Source organism: Dendroctonus ponderosae, unplaced genomic scaffold (genome assembly GCF_020466585.1).
Source record: "Dendroctonus ponderosae isolate FM_Combo_2020 unplaced genomic scaffold, Dpon_F_20191213v2 Dpon_F_20191213_5, whole genome shotgun sequence".
Lineage (NCBI taxonomy): Eukaryota > Metazoa > Arthropoda > Insecta > Coleoptera > Curculionidae > Dendroctonus > Dendroctonus ponderosae.
Window position 1 is genome coordinate 12,805,956 of NW_026018715.1, and position 12,449 is coordinate 12,818,404.

General features: G+C 38.8%; 2 protein-coding genes and 2 long non-coding RNA genes across 6 annotated transcripts in view; 2 read left to right on the top strand and 2 right to left on the bottom strand.

The window, feature by feature from the left end:
* LOC125504544 overlaps positions 1-755 on the top strand; it is a 2,169-nt gene extending 1,414 nt beyond the window's left edge. Inside the window, exon 3 of the long non-coding RNA XR_007281566.1 lies at positions 198-755. This is a non-coding gene — a long non-coding RNA (uncharacterized LOC125504544). The remainder of the gene's footprint in view (positions 1-197) is intronic.
* Positions 756-2,870: 2,115 nt separating this feature from the next.
* On the bottom strand, positions 2,871-3,739 carry LOC125504569. Its single transcript, XR_007281574.1, has 2 exons — positions 3,516-3,739; positions 2,871-2,935 (listed from the first exon to the last, which is right to left on the bottom strand). It is a non-coding gene; the product is annotated as an uncharacterized LOC125504569 (long non-coding RNA).
* Positions 3,740-4,181: 442 nt separating this feature from the next.
* On the top strand, positions 4,182-7,826 carry LOC109545511. The gene is made up of 10 exons (XM_048666569.1): positions 4,182-4,278; positions 4,333-4,456; positions 4,827-4,992; positions 5,048-5,255; positions 5,312-5,501; positions 5,551-5,592; positions 5,644-5,801; positions 6,031-6,152; positions 6,211-6,391; positions 6,450-7,826. The coding sequence occupies exons 3-10, from the start codon at positions 4,885-4,887 to the stop codon at positions 6,641-6,643; spliced, it is 1,203 nt and encodes a 400-aa protein (XP_048522526.1). The 5' UTR covers positions 4,182-4,278; positions 4,333-4,456; positions 4,827-4,884; the 3' UTR covers positions 6,644-7,826.
* Positions 7,827-7,856: 30 nt separating this feature from the next.
* LOC109545512 (BTB/POZ domain-containing adapter for CUL3-mediated RhoA degradation protein 3) lies at positions 7,857-10,985 on the bottom strand. Of its 3 annotated transcripts, none has more exons than XM_019916261.2 (5): positions 10,644-10,985; positions 10,197-10,402; positions 9,890-10,144; positions 9,620-9,836; positions 7,857-8,257 (listed from the first exon to the last, which is right to left on the bottom strand). In XM_019916261.2, the coding sequence occupies exons 1-5, from the start codon at positions 10,825-10,827 to the stop codon at positions 8,247-8,249; spliced, it is 873 nt and encodes a 290-aa protein (XP_019771820.1). In that variant the 5' UTR covers positions 10,828-10,985; the 3' UTR covers positions 7,857-8,246. The 3 variants fall into 3 exon arrangements, with proteins under 3 accessions (XP_019771820.1, XP_019771819.1, XP_019771818.1); XM_019916260.2 differs by having other exon boundaries at positions 9,563-9,836; XM_019916259.2 differs by having other exon boundaries at positions 7,857-9,836.
* Between the last annotated feature and the right edge of the window lie 1,464 nt (positions 10,986-12,449).

The window sequence follows — 12,449 nt, forward strand, 5'->3', positions numbered from 1 at the left end:
AGAGCTTTTGGGACACCCTGTACATTACAAAAATATTTTTAAAATGTGCGCTCGGTAGGCGTCGGATCATTCATAAAATAATATAATGTATAGCGTGAATAACCCTGTATATAAACTTGCAAACTTTACTAAGAGAGGACAGTTAAGAAGACATAAAAGAGCAGTTAACTCATAGAAAAATTGCAAAGTGGTCTTAGTTGCAGGTTTAAAAAAAACAATTTGAACACATGAACCAGTATTATGGGGATTAAGGAACGAAGCCAATAAATGTTCGCTTCATATGTGCATAATTCATCACTTATTAGCTGCAAAACAGCCAGTCCAAAAGCGAAATAAATCAAAAACGATTTCGAAATGCCGACATTGGTTTATGGATGGCAAGGTAGCATCCATCTCGTATCTCCTTAAGGTGTGGTGCCGGTACGGTTCCCATCGATGTACCCAAATGGGTTCTTTGTTGTTATGTTAATCAGATCGCAATGGAATGACTAATTATACTACTGGTCAAGAGTTTGATTTCGGCTGAGCCAGTGGCGCCGCATAACACAAATTGGCCAGAACCCAGATTTTCTAAGCAAACGAGAGTTTTGTGATAAAAACCTATTAACTATCAAAGGGAAATTGAAAAAAGTTGTGCGGCTCTTGGGTGAAACTGGTGGTGCTTTTCAGGCTTTCAGTCCTAAAAAATCTCCAATTGCTCAAAGAGGATCTCCACAAGCAAAGCGACTTCTATCTAAATGAACGTGAAATAAGTCACTTTCCAACAGGTACAAATCTGTGGCAGTGTGTAAAGTAGCTTTTTAGTCCGACTATGGACACAGCCTGAATCTATAACAAAGTACGACCAATAAAGACCTATTGTTTCGTGAGTCAGTCTAGTTGACGAGAATAGTATTGCTCTTGGCTACTAGACTAAAAGATCATTATCGTACTTCAGCAAAGCGGTAGTCCCGGCATTTTTAAAAGAGTTTTCTCCTTAGCGACCTTAGTCCTCGAAGAATCGTTATTATGGTTGATTTAAGTGAGAGCAATTTTCAGCTGCGCTCAATTTTATGACTCTAACTTCAAGTCTTGATTTAACGCGATTGCAATTGAACATTTTTGGTACAAAATCGTCAAAGTCCAGTAAAGGAAAAATCTTAGGATTTTTAAACTCGGTTTTTACGAAACCAAAGACTCACACATGGAACCCTCACAAGTTCCAAAAGACAACTCGAAATTTCTGAAAGTTCCCGACGGTTTTCGTTATTATTCAAGTACTCGGAAACTTAAAAAATGTCCAACATTTTTCTAAATTACACATCAAACATTTCATTCCCGGCTGAAGATTTTCTCGTTTGCTTCCTGATATTGAACGAAAGATACCTAAAGGGTTTATTTAAAGAAATGTGGCCTTTGATGCCGCTCAGTCCGATCCAAATGATTGAAATGTTTGATTAATGTTTCGAAAAGGTTAACGACATAAAGAATCGATGCTACCGACTGATAACAAGCCGATTTCAGTTCATAGATTGTTGTTACCATTTCTATAGAAAATAAATTAGAAATGTCCGCTTAACATCGACTAATAAGCGTGTTATTTCTTGCATAAGTGCCATTAAATCAGGGCTTGTTTAACTGAAAAGTATGGAGTACAGATCAAGCGGTAGTATATTTTTTATTAGAATATATACAGGGGGTGTCTCAGAAATAAGTACCGCAGAGATAAATATACCTTAGCCAAATATAAAAAAGCCCGAAAATACATGAGTCCACAAAAGCTTAACGAAACACGTCTTAATTGATTGTTCAATTTTGAAGAAAAAAGCATTCTTTTATTTCTGTGGTACGCGCTACTGTTTTCGGGTAAAAAAACGTTTTGACCGAATTGTGAAATTCGCCGGACAAAATTAAAAATAATCGATTTCTCAAAACCAATAGGTACCGGATTAGACAAAGAGCGTACTGGAGCCTGAAAGGGCAGATTCTCCTCTAGATGTGCCCAATATATTTTTTAAATCGCTCCCAAAACGCATTTCTTCAAAGTTCAACCGCAAGACGCCCAAACATGTTTCCCAGTTCGAAAAGCAGGGGCGGATCCAGCTTTAAAGTCAGAGGGGGGGGTTATGTAGAAAAAATACAGTCTTCTGTTAACTATGAAATTAGAAAAATGATCGTCGTTTTGTGCAAGATTATTGCAAAATTTCATGTTTTCCGTCCCGTTTTGCATGTTTCTCGGAAGCAAAATGAGCAAGAACGCTCGTTTTTACATCATTCCAGAGATAACTAAATGGCCTTTACTCGAAGTTTCTCAAGAACCATTCGAGCCACAGAATTCGTTTTGGCATCGTTGGATAGAGAATTGAAAAGTCGATTCAGTCGTAGCAAGATGAGTGAGGAAATTCTAGTAGTTTTGACAGCAAGCGAAATTTGAATATCAGACACTTAGGTGCAAGATTATGCCAAAATTTCATGTTTTCCGTCCCGTTTTGCATGTTTCTCGGAAGCAAAATGAGCAAGAACGCTCGTTTTTACATCATTCCAGAGATAACTAAATGGCCTTTATTCCAAGTTTATCAAGAACCATTCGAAATTCGAGTAGTTTTGACCCAGAAAGCGAAATTTGAATATCAAACACTTAGGTGCAAGATTATGCCAAAATTTCATGGTTTCCGGCCCGTTTTTGCTCATATCTCGGAGGCAAAATGAACGCTCATTTGTACATCATTCTAGAGAGAAGTAAATGTCCTTTTTAGAAAGTCAACCATGGATGGGGAAATGTTGGCAGTTTTCTCAAAAAAGGCTTGAACATGGGGATTCCGGGGAAAATTCCATGCGAGGTTTTTTTGGGAATTTTGAGTCGCTTTTTCAGTGGCGTGCTCCAGATTTTGCCAGTATTTGTGGTTTTGGAGATTTTTTTGGAAAATATCCAATGGCTCGATTATGGGGCATTTTACTGCAACAAAAGAAATTATGCGTTATTTTCTGCGGTTTGGGCGCCTCTATCCAGTGGCGTGCCCAGAATTTGCGCAGTTTGTTCGTTTGCAAGTTTTTCTCTTGGAAAAGTCATCCGTGGATACTCTGGGAGGGTCCACATTTTCCATAAAGAGCTTATTTTTTTGATTAAAGTAAAAAAAAATGTATGTGAAAATCGTCCGACGAAACACCAAAAAATCGATTTCTCAAAACCGAGACCGGATTGAAGAAAAAGTCCCAACGTCTGTGACCAGTTCCTCCTCTAAATGTGAATTTTGTTCCAAATCGCCCCCGAAAATACTTTATACTACACGTTTAATTTGTCACATTTACTCTTGCGCACACGTGCGTAAAAGTCCGTGTGAAAAAGTAAAACAAATGAACAGTAAAGAATTGATCATCGCTTCTGATCGAAAAATGGCACTTTTAGATTCATTCGAATAAAAAATTATTTTCTGACAATGGAAAAATCCTGTTTGTGACTGGTAGCATATTATGGTTGTGCCTGCAATTGACAGCAAACGTCAGAAACCAAAGATCGATTTTTTCTGCTCCCATACCTTTTTCGGCCGGGAAAACACTACGAAACACTACATAAATGCGTCTGCTTTCCGAAAAACACAAATATTCCGCACATAAAGCGAAAAGTCTCGGAAAATTTTACTATTTTCAAGCCGCCAAACATGCACTGTCCATCTCATCCACCATTAAACAATTGCTAACCTAATTCGCCAAAATGGCACTAAACTTGCCTTTGAAAGCTTTTGCCTAGATAAGTGTGGGGCATTGGGGGTTTGCTTACAAAAGACACCTTTTGCTCAAATTATCCCAAAACTTACCCTAATAATTGGGGAAACTGTTACGCAAATTCGAACTGTTTACAGAATGTGGGAACCAGGGACAACAGGCATCTACCTTACCGACTGCTCTTGATAGGAAGTACGTCGCCTCTACAACTGGAACATGACGAGTATTGAGTATTGCTTGTATTATAAAATAAACCAGTGTTAGTAACAATAAAAAAAATGATTACTAACACTGGTTTATTTCATAATAAAAGCAATACTTGTCATGTTCCGGTTGTAGAGGCGACGTACTTCCTACCAAGCGCAGTCGGTAAGGTTGTTGTCTGTTGTCCCTGGCTCCCACAAGAACAAATGACCTGCTGCCATCTAATTTACTACACAGCAGTGAACAAAAGCGTGAAACAGAAAGCGATAGAGCACTAAATAAGATCAATCCCGGATAGCTGAACGTTACCATAGGCAACCCGGGATTGGCTTCCCTGGATTCTGGGCAGGGTGACAGTGACATTCGGGTGATGTATGATACACATACGCATTTGTAATTTAAAAATAAAAAACATTGTTTTCTTAGTTAAATTGAACCAAAGAAAATGCTGTTTTGCAAAAAGTACCGCCAACCTTCTTGTCCGCAGGATGCACGTGAGGGCGTGGTGAGCTAACAAACAATGCCGAAAGGAACATCGCTTCATTTAGAGGTAGCATGTTTTGATAGGGCTAACCTTGGTCCTTTTGTTTATATTTACTTATTAACTATAATTGGGTAATATTGTAAAAATCTCAAACACTCAGTTGCGGTGAGAACATCTAAACCGCACTCATTCCAACAATTAATCTCCATATTCCCCGAAAATGAATGATGATTGATGGGCTCAATGTCTCAAATGCATTTTGAAAATATGTGACTCACCATCAATTTACTTAATTAAATAAGGCAAGTTGCCTTTGCAGACCTCTTGCTGCTGTCTAGTTTTCCGCTAGACTTGAATGTAATGAAATCAATCAAACATTGCCGAGTTACACTGAAATTTTAAGCATCCAAATCGCTCAAATTTTGGTCATTTTCAGTACAATTTTGCCTTGGTGATTAGGCCTTTTTGAGACAACGAATCTACTTTATGTGAAGATGGGTTGCGTGAATAGCAAAGCAGACATCAACGACACGCATCCCAACATTTTTCATGTGATAAACGTCGATGATCGCGACAGGCCAGTAAATCGAGGCAAACTAGAGGTAAGTTTTCACAGCTTTCTCAATGTCGTTTTGCTCAATTTCGCGAATTTTGCAGGTTACTGACGTTGAATTGATTTGGCATCAGAAAGGCAGTAACCCTACACGGTGGCCTCTACGGTCTTTGCGAAGATATGGCTTTGATTTAGATCGGAGCGTTTTCAGTATAGAGTGCGGCAGGCGCAGCCCTACAGGCCCTGGTTACTTTGCGTTCAAATGTATAAAGTGTGAGCAGCTGTTTAAGTTGGTTCAACTACATATTATTGGTAGGTTTTTTGAGTTTAAACTTGCGCGCTTTTCCTAATAAAAGGAATGTTTCCAGGTGGAGTTCAGGATGTAAATGTGATGAGCGGTGATAATTCCCACTTGGTGCACAACCCGAATCAGAACAACATCGATTTTTCCGTCCTCGGTGCATCTTCGGGCCCTCCTGTACAAAGACGACCAGATGGTCATTTGCTTCCAGCAATCGCAGATGCCACCCATCTCAATCCTGCACAACCGATCATACGGTAACAATCTCGCGTTAATATTGACAATGTTTTTACGGGCATTTTTCAGATCGCATGCCGGAGTCTTAAGCAGGCCGGGCTCCATTTCAAGGTACTAACACAAAAATACTAATTACTTGAAATTAAGCAACTGCGTTTTCAGTAACGGCGGGCACCTAAGTCCGACTGCTTTATCGCCACCTCCGGTTTTAACGTCGGCTTTTCCATTGGAGCACAACAATAACAAGCGCCACAGCTCCATAGTGGAAAATGGGATTAGTAGTCCTCTGAATTATGCCAATGTTGGTCCTGGAGATGTAGGTGAGTGTCATTTTATTTAAAGGCACGAGAAGCAAACTCTTTTTTCGAAACCGAAGGTTTCCATATCGCTTAACACGCACACTTTTGTGTAAGGTTTTAGGACACTTACAAGCGTTTTTTCATAAAGTCGTCGGCTAAATTTAAAGTAAATAACGACTTTCTCTCGTGAGATCACACTATCCACTGTACCTTAAAAAAAACTAATCAAACAAACTTGTGTGATTTTTAGAGGCAAATTGTCATGTTTACGTGAACGTTGACACCAAAGATATCGGGAACAGTGTGCGTGAGGAACTGCACTGTTACGCCAACATTGATACAAGAGATGTGGACAGTATACACGCCCTACAGGTATGGTTGAAATTAAGTGTTTTAGGTGTAGGTACATGGGAAAAGTGATTTTTTATAGCAACAGCACAGCTCAGTTAGTAACGTTGCAATTCCCAACAAGGATTCCGCACAAATGTATATGAGTAACAGCGTGCCATGCACACCGACTGCTTACGAAACAGAGCACGCCGGTATACCGGAAGTGAATTACGCGGAATTGGATCTGGATCAGGTGAAAAACGACCTGAATGGAAACGCAGGTAAACTGATCTGTTTCCCGTTTTTTTTTTCGTTATGTGCATTAAACGTGTTTTGCAGGGACGTCGTCGCAAGCAACAGTTACCCAAACGGCCGGCGCTCAGGGCAGTCCAACGTTGCAAAAGAAAAGTTACGCACTGATCGATTTCCCCAAAACCATCGCACTCAGCCAAAGTATTAACCCCAATGCCGACCTGGAGGAGGGAAGTAGAAAAACCAGACACAATTCCACTATCAATTCGTTTAGTGACTAGAAACATTCTTCAGCGAAGTTCCGAACTAGTTGACAAACACTTTTGGGTGATGAGCTCTGGATATTTCAATTGATATAACATCGAACATTTGGCCTATTTAGCAGCCTTTAAATTTTTAAATTACGAATGACAATACCGAACTCACATTCCAGAGCTCCCTCCTTTCTATCACGTATTTAAATCACCGAAAAAGTTGTTCGCATTAAATTGGCTATTTTCCAAAAAAATGGTACCAATTCCATAAGGAAACGTTCAATATTTTACCAATCTAAGACGATTACCAAAGACTATTGTGCATCTACGGAAGTTATTTTTAAATAGGTGTGATAATAATGTTAGGATTTATAGTTGATTTATACATTACAATGAGCAGTTATATAACGTTATTGTACGTATGAATCAACGGGTGTTAGCTTTAAGCAAAGTATAGCCCATAGTATATTCAGTAAGTTTTAAAAAAATTAATCTTGCCCTTACCAAACAGGCAGCAGAGAAAATATCTTAATCGAATGGTTTCCAGTCAACTTTATCAAAGATGTCTTTAATTTTCTACAAAAATAACGATTCCAGACATTCGTATATGTATAAATAAGACGCTCAAATATGCCAAAATAAAACCCAACTGTATTAGATAAGACCTGGAATAGCAAGACTATTACGCTTATATCGATCTAATAAAACGTTTTTAAAGCAGCATTGCTAGATATTCAGATTAGAGAAAATATATTTTTTGCATGTATTCAGATGTCCATTGGTTACATAAAAAAATGGAATTATTAGCCGTGTAGTTTAAATTAGTAAATGTGTGTACATTGTAGCGAAATTATTAGAATTTAGGCTCATCTGGGAAAATATTCGACGTCTAGGTGTGGAAAACTGAGTTACAGGAACACATTGAAATATTGTTATGTATTCATTTTATACTGTGTTGATTATTAGTTAGGAATGTTTTCAAATTTGTTTTCAGCTTCAACCGCTGATTTATTTATTGGTTCTAATTTGAATGGACTGTGCGTTTTAGACCGCTGAACATTTTAAAACTCACGGTAATATTCACTTGGGATCCAGAAGATATATGGAAGCAAAACTACCAAAGTGTCGATGCCAAAAGTTAGAATATATAGTAGACGTAGTGGGTTAAGCCAAATTGTATTAAGTTTGAAATAAAAGATTTTTATAAAAATCGCTACAGGGTGCAGACGAAAGTCACATATGGTTTCAACGTGTCTATTTAGTACAGAAGCTCGCAGCATTTCAGTTATCATTGACCTATATTAAAAATAAATAATGCTACAATATTAACATCACAGTATTACTAAACATACGCTAGGGGCACAATGTATCAATTACAGCGACGTTCGTTATATGGGGGTTTTGCAAGTAGTCTCTGGTTTAATGTGGATAAGTTACCTACCTAATTAGAAGCGTTCCGACGGCGAGACAAAAACATGCGACGCGGATACCAGCAACGCATAACACAAGACATGAACGGCAAAAAAGCTCCGGTCAAACGGTTAGGCGGACAAGACAACGGGTATTGTTGGGCGGTAATGGGTGGTGTTGGTGGAGAACGGGGTTGGTGGATGGCAACGGAGAGCCAGGCTCAGTTTACCGCTGAAACACACATACAAATGCACCAAGTCAGAAAGCTGCTAAACATCGAAACGATATAACAATTAGACAAAAAAATTGATTGTGATTTATTCGTGGATTTGATAAAACGCCTGCGTTGAGCACTGTTTAGAAACATCAAATTTAAGCACAGATATTGAAAGGAAAGGACCAACATTCACATGCTAACATCAACATTACAGTACACGAATTAATGCGATGGGGAGGTACATACATCTAGTCCTTACGCCGTATAAACCAGTCAGTCAATGAATTGCGGATTTGATAAACGTTAGACTACAACAAACAGTGACTCAGTCGTTAGTTTGGACATACAGGGGAAACTACCTTTGAAAAGTGCTCTGCTCGGTAGCATGATAATTAAAATGCTATTAATCAATTATCTTGAATAAAACGGTTCATGTAATACTGTAAAAACTGCACCAAACTCCACATTAGAGTATGTGCCTTTGAATAGCCAACTACAAGGTTTATAATAAACACATACATCAACTTGCCTATAATTTGGCTATCCTTCCATGGTTTTCCTATATTTTAAACGGCTAGTTATAGTTATTTATAGTCTATTAACACCCTGATACTCAAGGTTCTCTAGTTTTGCAGCCAAGCCCACATTTATCAGCTCAATGACTAGACTGAGGCTTGTGCGAACAAAATTCGAAAACTGTGATGGTTTTCAATCTCAAAACTGTTCATCCGAGGAATAAAACGTTAAACGATAAATATAATGTAACGATGCAGCTTTTACCACTCTTGTGTTTATGGGGATTTGGATCAACATAACAGAAAAGTCTGCGCTTTAAAATTGCCGACGATTTACATTTTTTAATTTATCAACCAAAAGCACGAAAATACAAAACACACTTTTGCAAACAAAAAATGCTGCTTCGCAAATTTGTGGAGATTTACGGCAAAATATCGGAAATTTGAAGAACCACCGTTATTTTAACACCGATCCAATTCCCGATATTAAATCTAAGCCCATCAAGAACAGAATTTACCTGAAAAAGGACCCACTTCTGCTTAACATCGCTCTAAACCCCGTTAAAAACACATTATAAACACAGTGCTAAAAGTGAAGTAGAAGAATAGATTAATTTAATAAACACAGTACAACTTTGATAATCTTTATCGCATTTTTTTAACCGCGAAAATACCTAGACGATAACGCTTTAACTCGCAACTGATAATTCTTCATCCAGTTGAGTTTGTCATTGGATTATAAAAGTTGTGCTGTATAATGAAATGAAATAGATTAACAATGCTTGGATTTTGGCAAAGACCTACTTTTCCTGATAAATCAGCTGGTGTTGCTACTTTTATTAGACCTCAAGCGTTCTATACCTGAGCGTTCTTCCTCCTCGTCGCTCGTGTAAGAAGACATGCCGCTTACGGCTGCCCTTGTTGAGGTCGCTTGCATCAGCTCCTGATTGGGGGCATTTCGGTTCTCGTACAGCAGAATATTCAGTGTTTCCTCGTAGATGCGCGCTTCTGGACATTCCACCTTTGTGTGCTTTTTATCGGTGGCGTAAACTATCGAAGTGCAACACACTTCAGACACCTGCAATGTACTCAAGAGTTGTAGATGTAATCTATGGGTTTTCGCTCACATACTTTTTTCCCATGCCCATAAAATATCCAGCAGCAAATCTCGCCTGTGCTGATGACATCCTTTAAAAACATCACCCGATTGCTGTACCATAGGGACAGTTTATCGAACAGTTCAATGTTCTTCAGCAGATTATCGTCTGAGGTTGAAGTATACGAATATTTGTTATTGTGGCGATTAATCAGCAGTTTGATCGCCGGTTTGGTTGAGTTGGAGCTGATCAATGTCTCCTCTTCTTTGAGGGAAGTTATCAGTGGAACCTACAGGAAAATTAGTTAGGCAAAGCTTGTGTTGGAGGCCGGAGGGAATTACCATGCAAATAGGATCATGTTCGCCGCGCTCCTTTTTATGCAAGGCCTTATTGCACGATTCAGCTAGTTCTTCAATACAATAGTACTTTGCTTCTGCTAGCAGTTCTGCGGTGTCCCTGCTTGATTCTGGCAAGGAAACGCTTCCATCTCGGAGGAAGTTTAACAGGGTGCCAAAGTGTTTGCCGCATCGGTCTATTAGAATCCAGCCTAAGTAGTGGAGGAAAAACCCACATATCACAAAAGCGATAGAAATAAACTGGCGTACTATCTTATCAATAAGAAAGGAATTTGATGGTATTGGAATTGGAAATTTGACGGTAATAAATTATGGATGGTTGATGATTTAATAGAACGATTCGACTAATGGACTAAATGGCTAAGAAGAACGGGAGGTTTTTTTGTTAAAGAAAGTACTTCTGCTACTAGTAGCTGGTTCTTGGACACTCACCATCGGAATCCGACAGAACCTCCATTCGCCCACTAAACATGGCCCGCAGCATGGTATCATGCTTCGTTAGGGTGCCAATAGTGGTGTAATGCAAAGAGCCCCCAACATTTAACTTCACATATTGGGACGGATTCCCTTTGATCGTCGTCTTTCCCGACATGGTACTGGATTCAGTTTCGAACATATAAACCGACGTTTTGAATAATTGCAAAACCGGAATACGAGCTTAAAGGAGCGAAAGATGCTCTTATTTGTTTTCTTCAGTGACTCACAGAGAAGATATTTTGATTTACTATAAGGTTAGGTTTTTTGATCCACAGACCAGAGACAAGCAGGGTGGCCAGACTGAGAAATGACGGTGTCGCCAACTATCGGACGAATATCACCAAACGTACGTAAAAATCGCCAGTTTTGGCTTGGCGCCAAGTAAATTGGAACGGGGTAAACCAATAAAAACAAAGCGGAACGGTTAAACAAGAACTTTATTTTTATACTAATGCAAGGAACATCAAATTCTCGAAGCCATCAAGGGTGGGAGTTCGATTTTTTGAAAAAATGTAAATTTTCTCAAAAGTCTCAAATTTTACATCATTTGCTCACGGACGCGAGGAATGCATCGCACTCATTAAAAAACATGCTAGAAGGTTCAGATGTAATGCACTCTTACCTTGGTCACCCTGTCGAATGCTCTTGTTTTCCAATATATCGGGTCTCAATTTGAAAACTTCCCACCCTTAATATCCTGCCAACGATTTAAGTCGCAAAAATCGTCAACATTTCCTTTACAATCGCTAATTTTCTAGCTTAAAGTCACATTTTCGGGTCCTTCAAACCTTCGAGAGGCACTTCGGACAAATAAGACACTTTTTCCAAAACGAACGTGTAAAAACCGGTTAATTTAAAACTTCAATTTCAATAAATACTGTTTTACTGACAGCTGAATTCAAAGTTGATGGGTTCGTATTTACTCGTTGCCATGGTACATGTCTGATATTCAAAGGGTCGACAAGCGATTGGTCGATCAGGTTTATGTGTATCCGGAAAAGCACGTCACCAGGGAGGGTTTCTAGGCAACAAAGGTTGTTGATTTCTTCGAAAGTGGAGAAGTACTGATTTTGTGCGGAAAATATTCCTTGGGCAGAGACAAGACAAACAAGAAACTTATAATTCCGATTATCCGATAAATCCGACAGATTATTACCAACTAAAAAACGCCGGTTTTTGAAGAATAATTTTTCGGGAGTTAAGCTTTGAAACTTACCGAAACTTGTAGTAGGTATAAGAATGCGCCAGCTCCAGTATCGGCATGCCATTGCGACAAATTCTCTCCATATTAGCTGCTTGCTGGCATGGGCATCTTACTAAATTAATATATTGTAGAAATTTCCTGGCATTATACAGAAGAAAACCTCAGTAACAAAAGCCATGCAACATAAACAAAGCATGCCGAACAGAACCCACCACCAACTAAAAACACGCTACAAACTTAGAACTAACCACAATCGAACACAATCACACATTCGATATCAAACCACAAAACTCAATAAACTCAAACAAAAAACATATAAATTAATATTTATGTGGACAAAGGCGGATCCAGGGAGGGTCATGGGGGTCATGACCCCCCCCCATTTAATTCTCTATAAAACGATGCCAACACGAATTGTCTGGCTCCAATGGTTCTTGAGAAACTTCGAAAAAAGCAGCGTCAAAGTGGATTTTGCAACTCAAAAAAAACCACGCAAATCTAAAACTTCTTGAATTCAAGCATTTTTTGAGAAAACTGCCAACATTTCCTTATCGATG

Coding starts and splice junctions, on each gene's coding strand:
- LOC109545511 (XM_048666569.1), top strand. CDS start 4,885: ATGGGTTGCGTGAATAGCAAAGCAGACATCAACGACACGCATCCCAAC. Junction 5,256..5,311: donor GGTTCAACTACATATTATTG/GTAGGTTTTTTG, acceptor GAATGTTTCCAG/GTGGAGTTCAGGATGTAAAT. Junction 5,502..5,550: donor CCTGCACAACCGATCATACG/GTAACAATCTCG, acceptor GGCATTTTTCAG/ATCGCATGCCGGAGTCTTAA.
- LOC109545512 (XM_019916260.2), bottom strand. CDS start 10,827: ATGTTCGAAACTGAATCCAGTACCATGTCGGGAAAGACGACGATCAAA. Junction 10,145..10,196: donor AACATGATCCTATTTGCATG/GTAATTCCCTCC, acceptor ATTTTCCTGTAG/GTTCCACTGATAACTTCCCT. Junction 9,837..9,889: donor TTTATGGGCATGGGAAAAAA/GTATGTGAGCGA, acceptor AGTACATTGCAG/GTGTCTGAAGTGTGTTGCAC.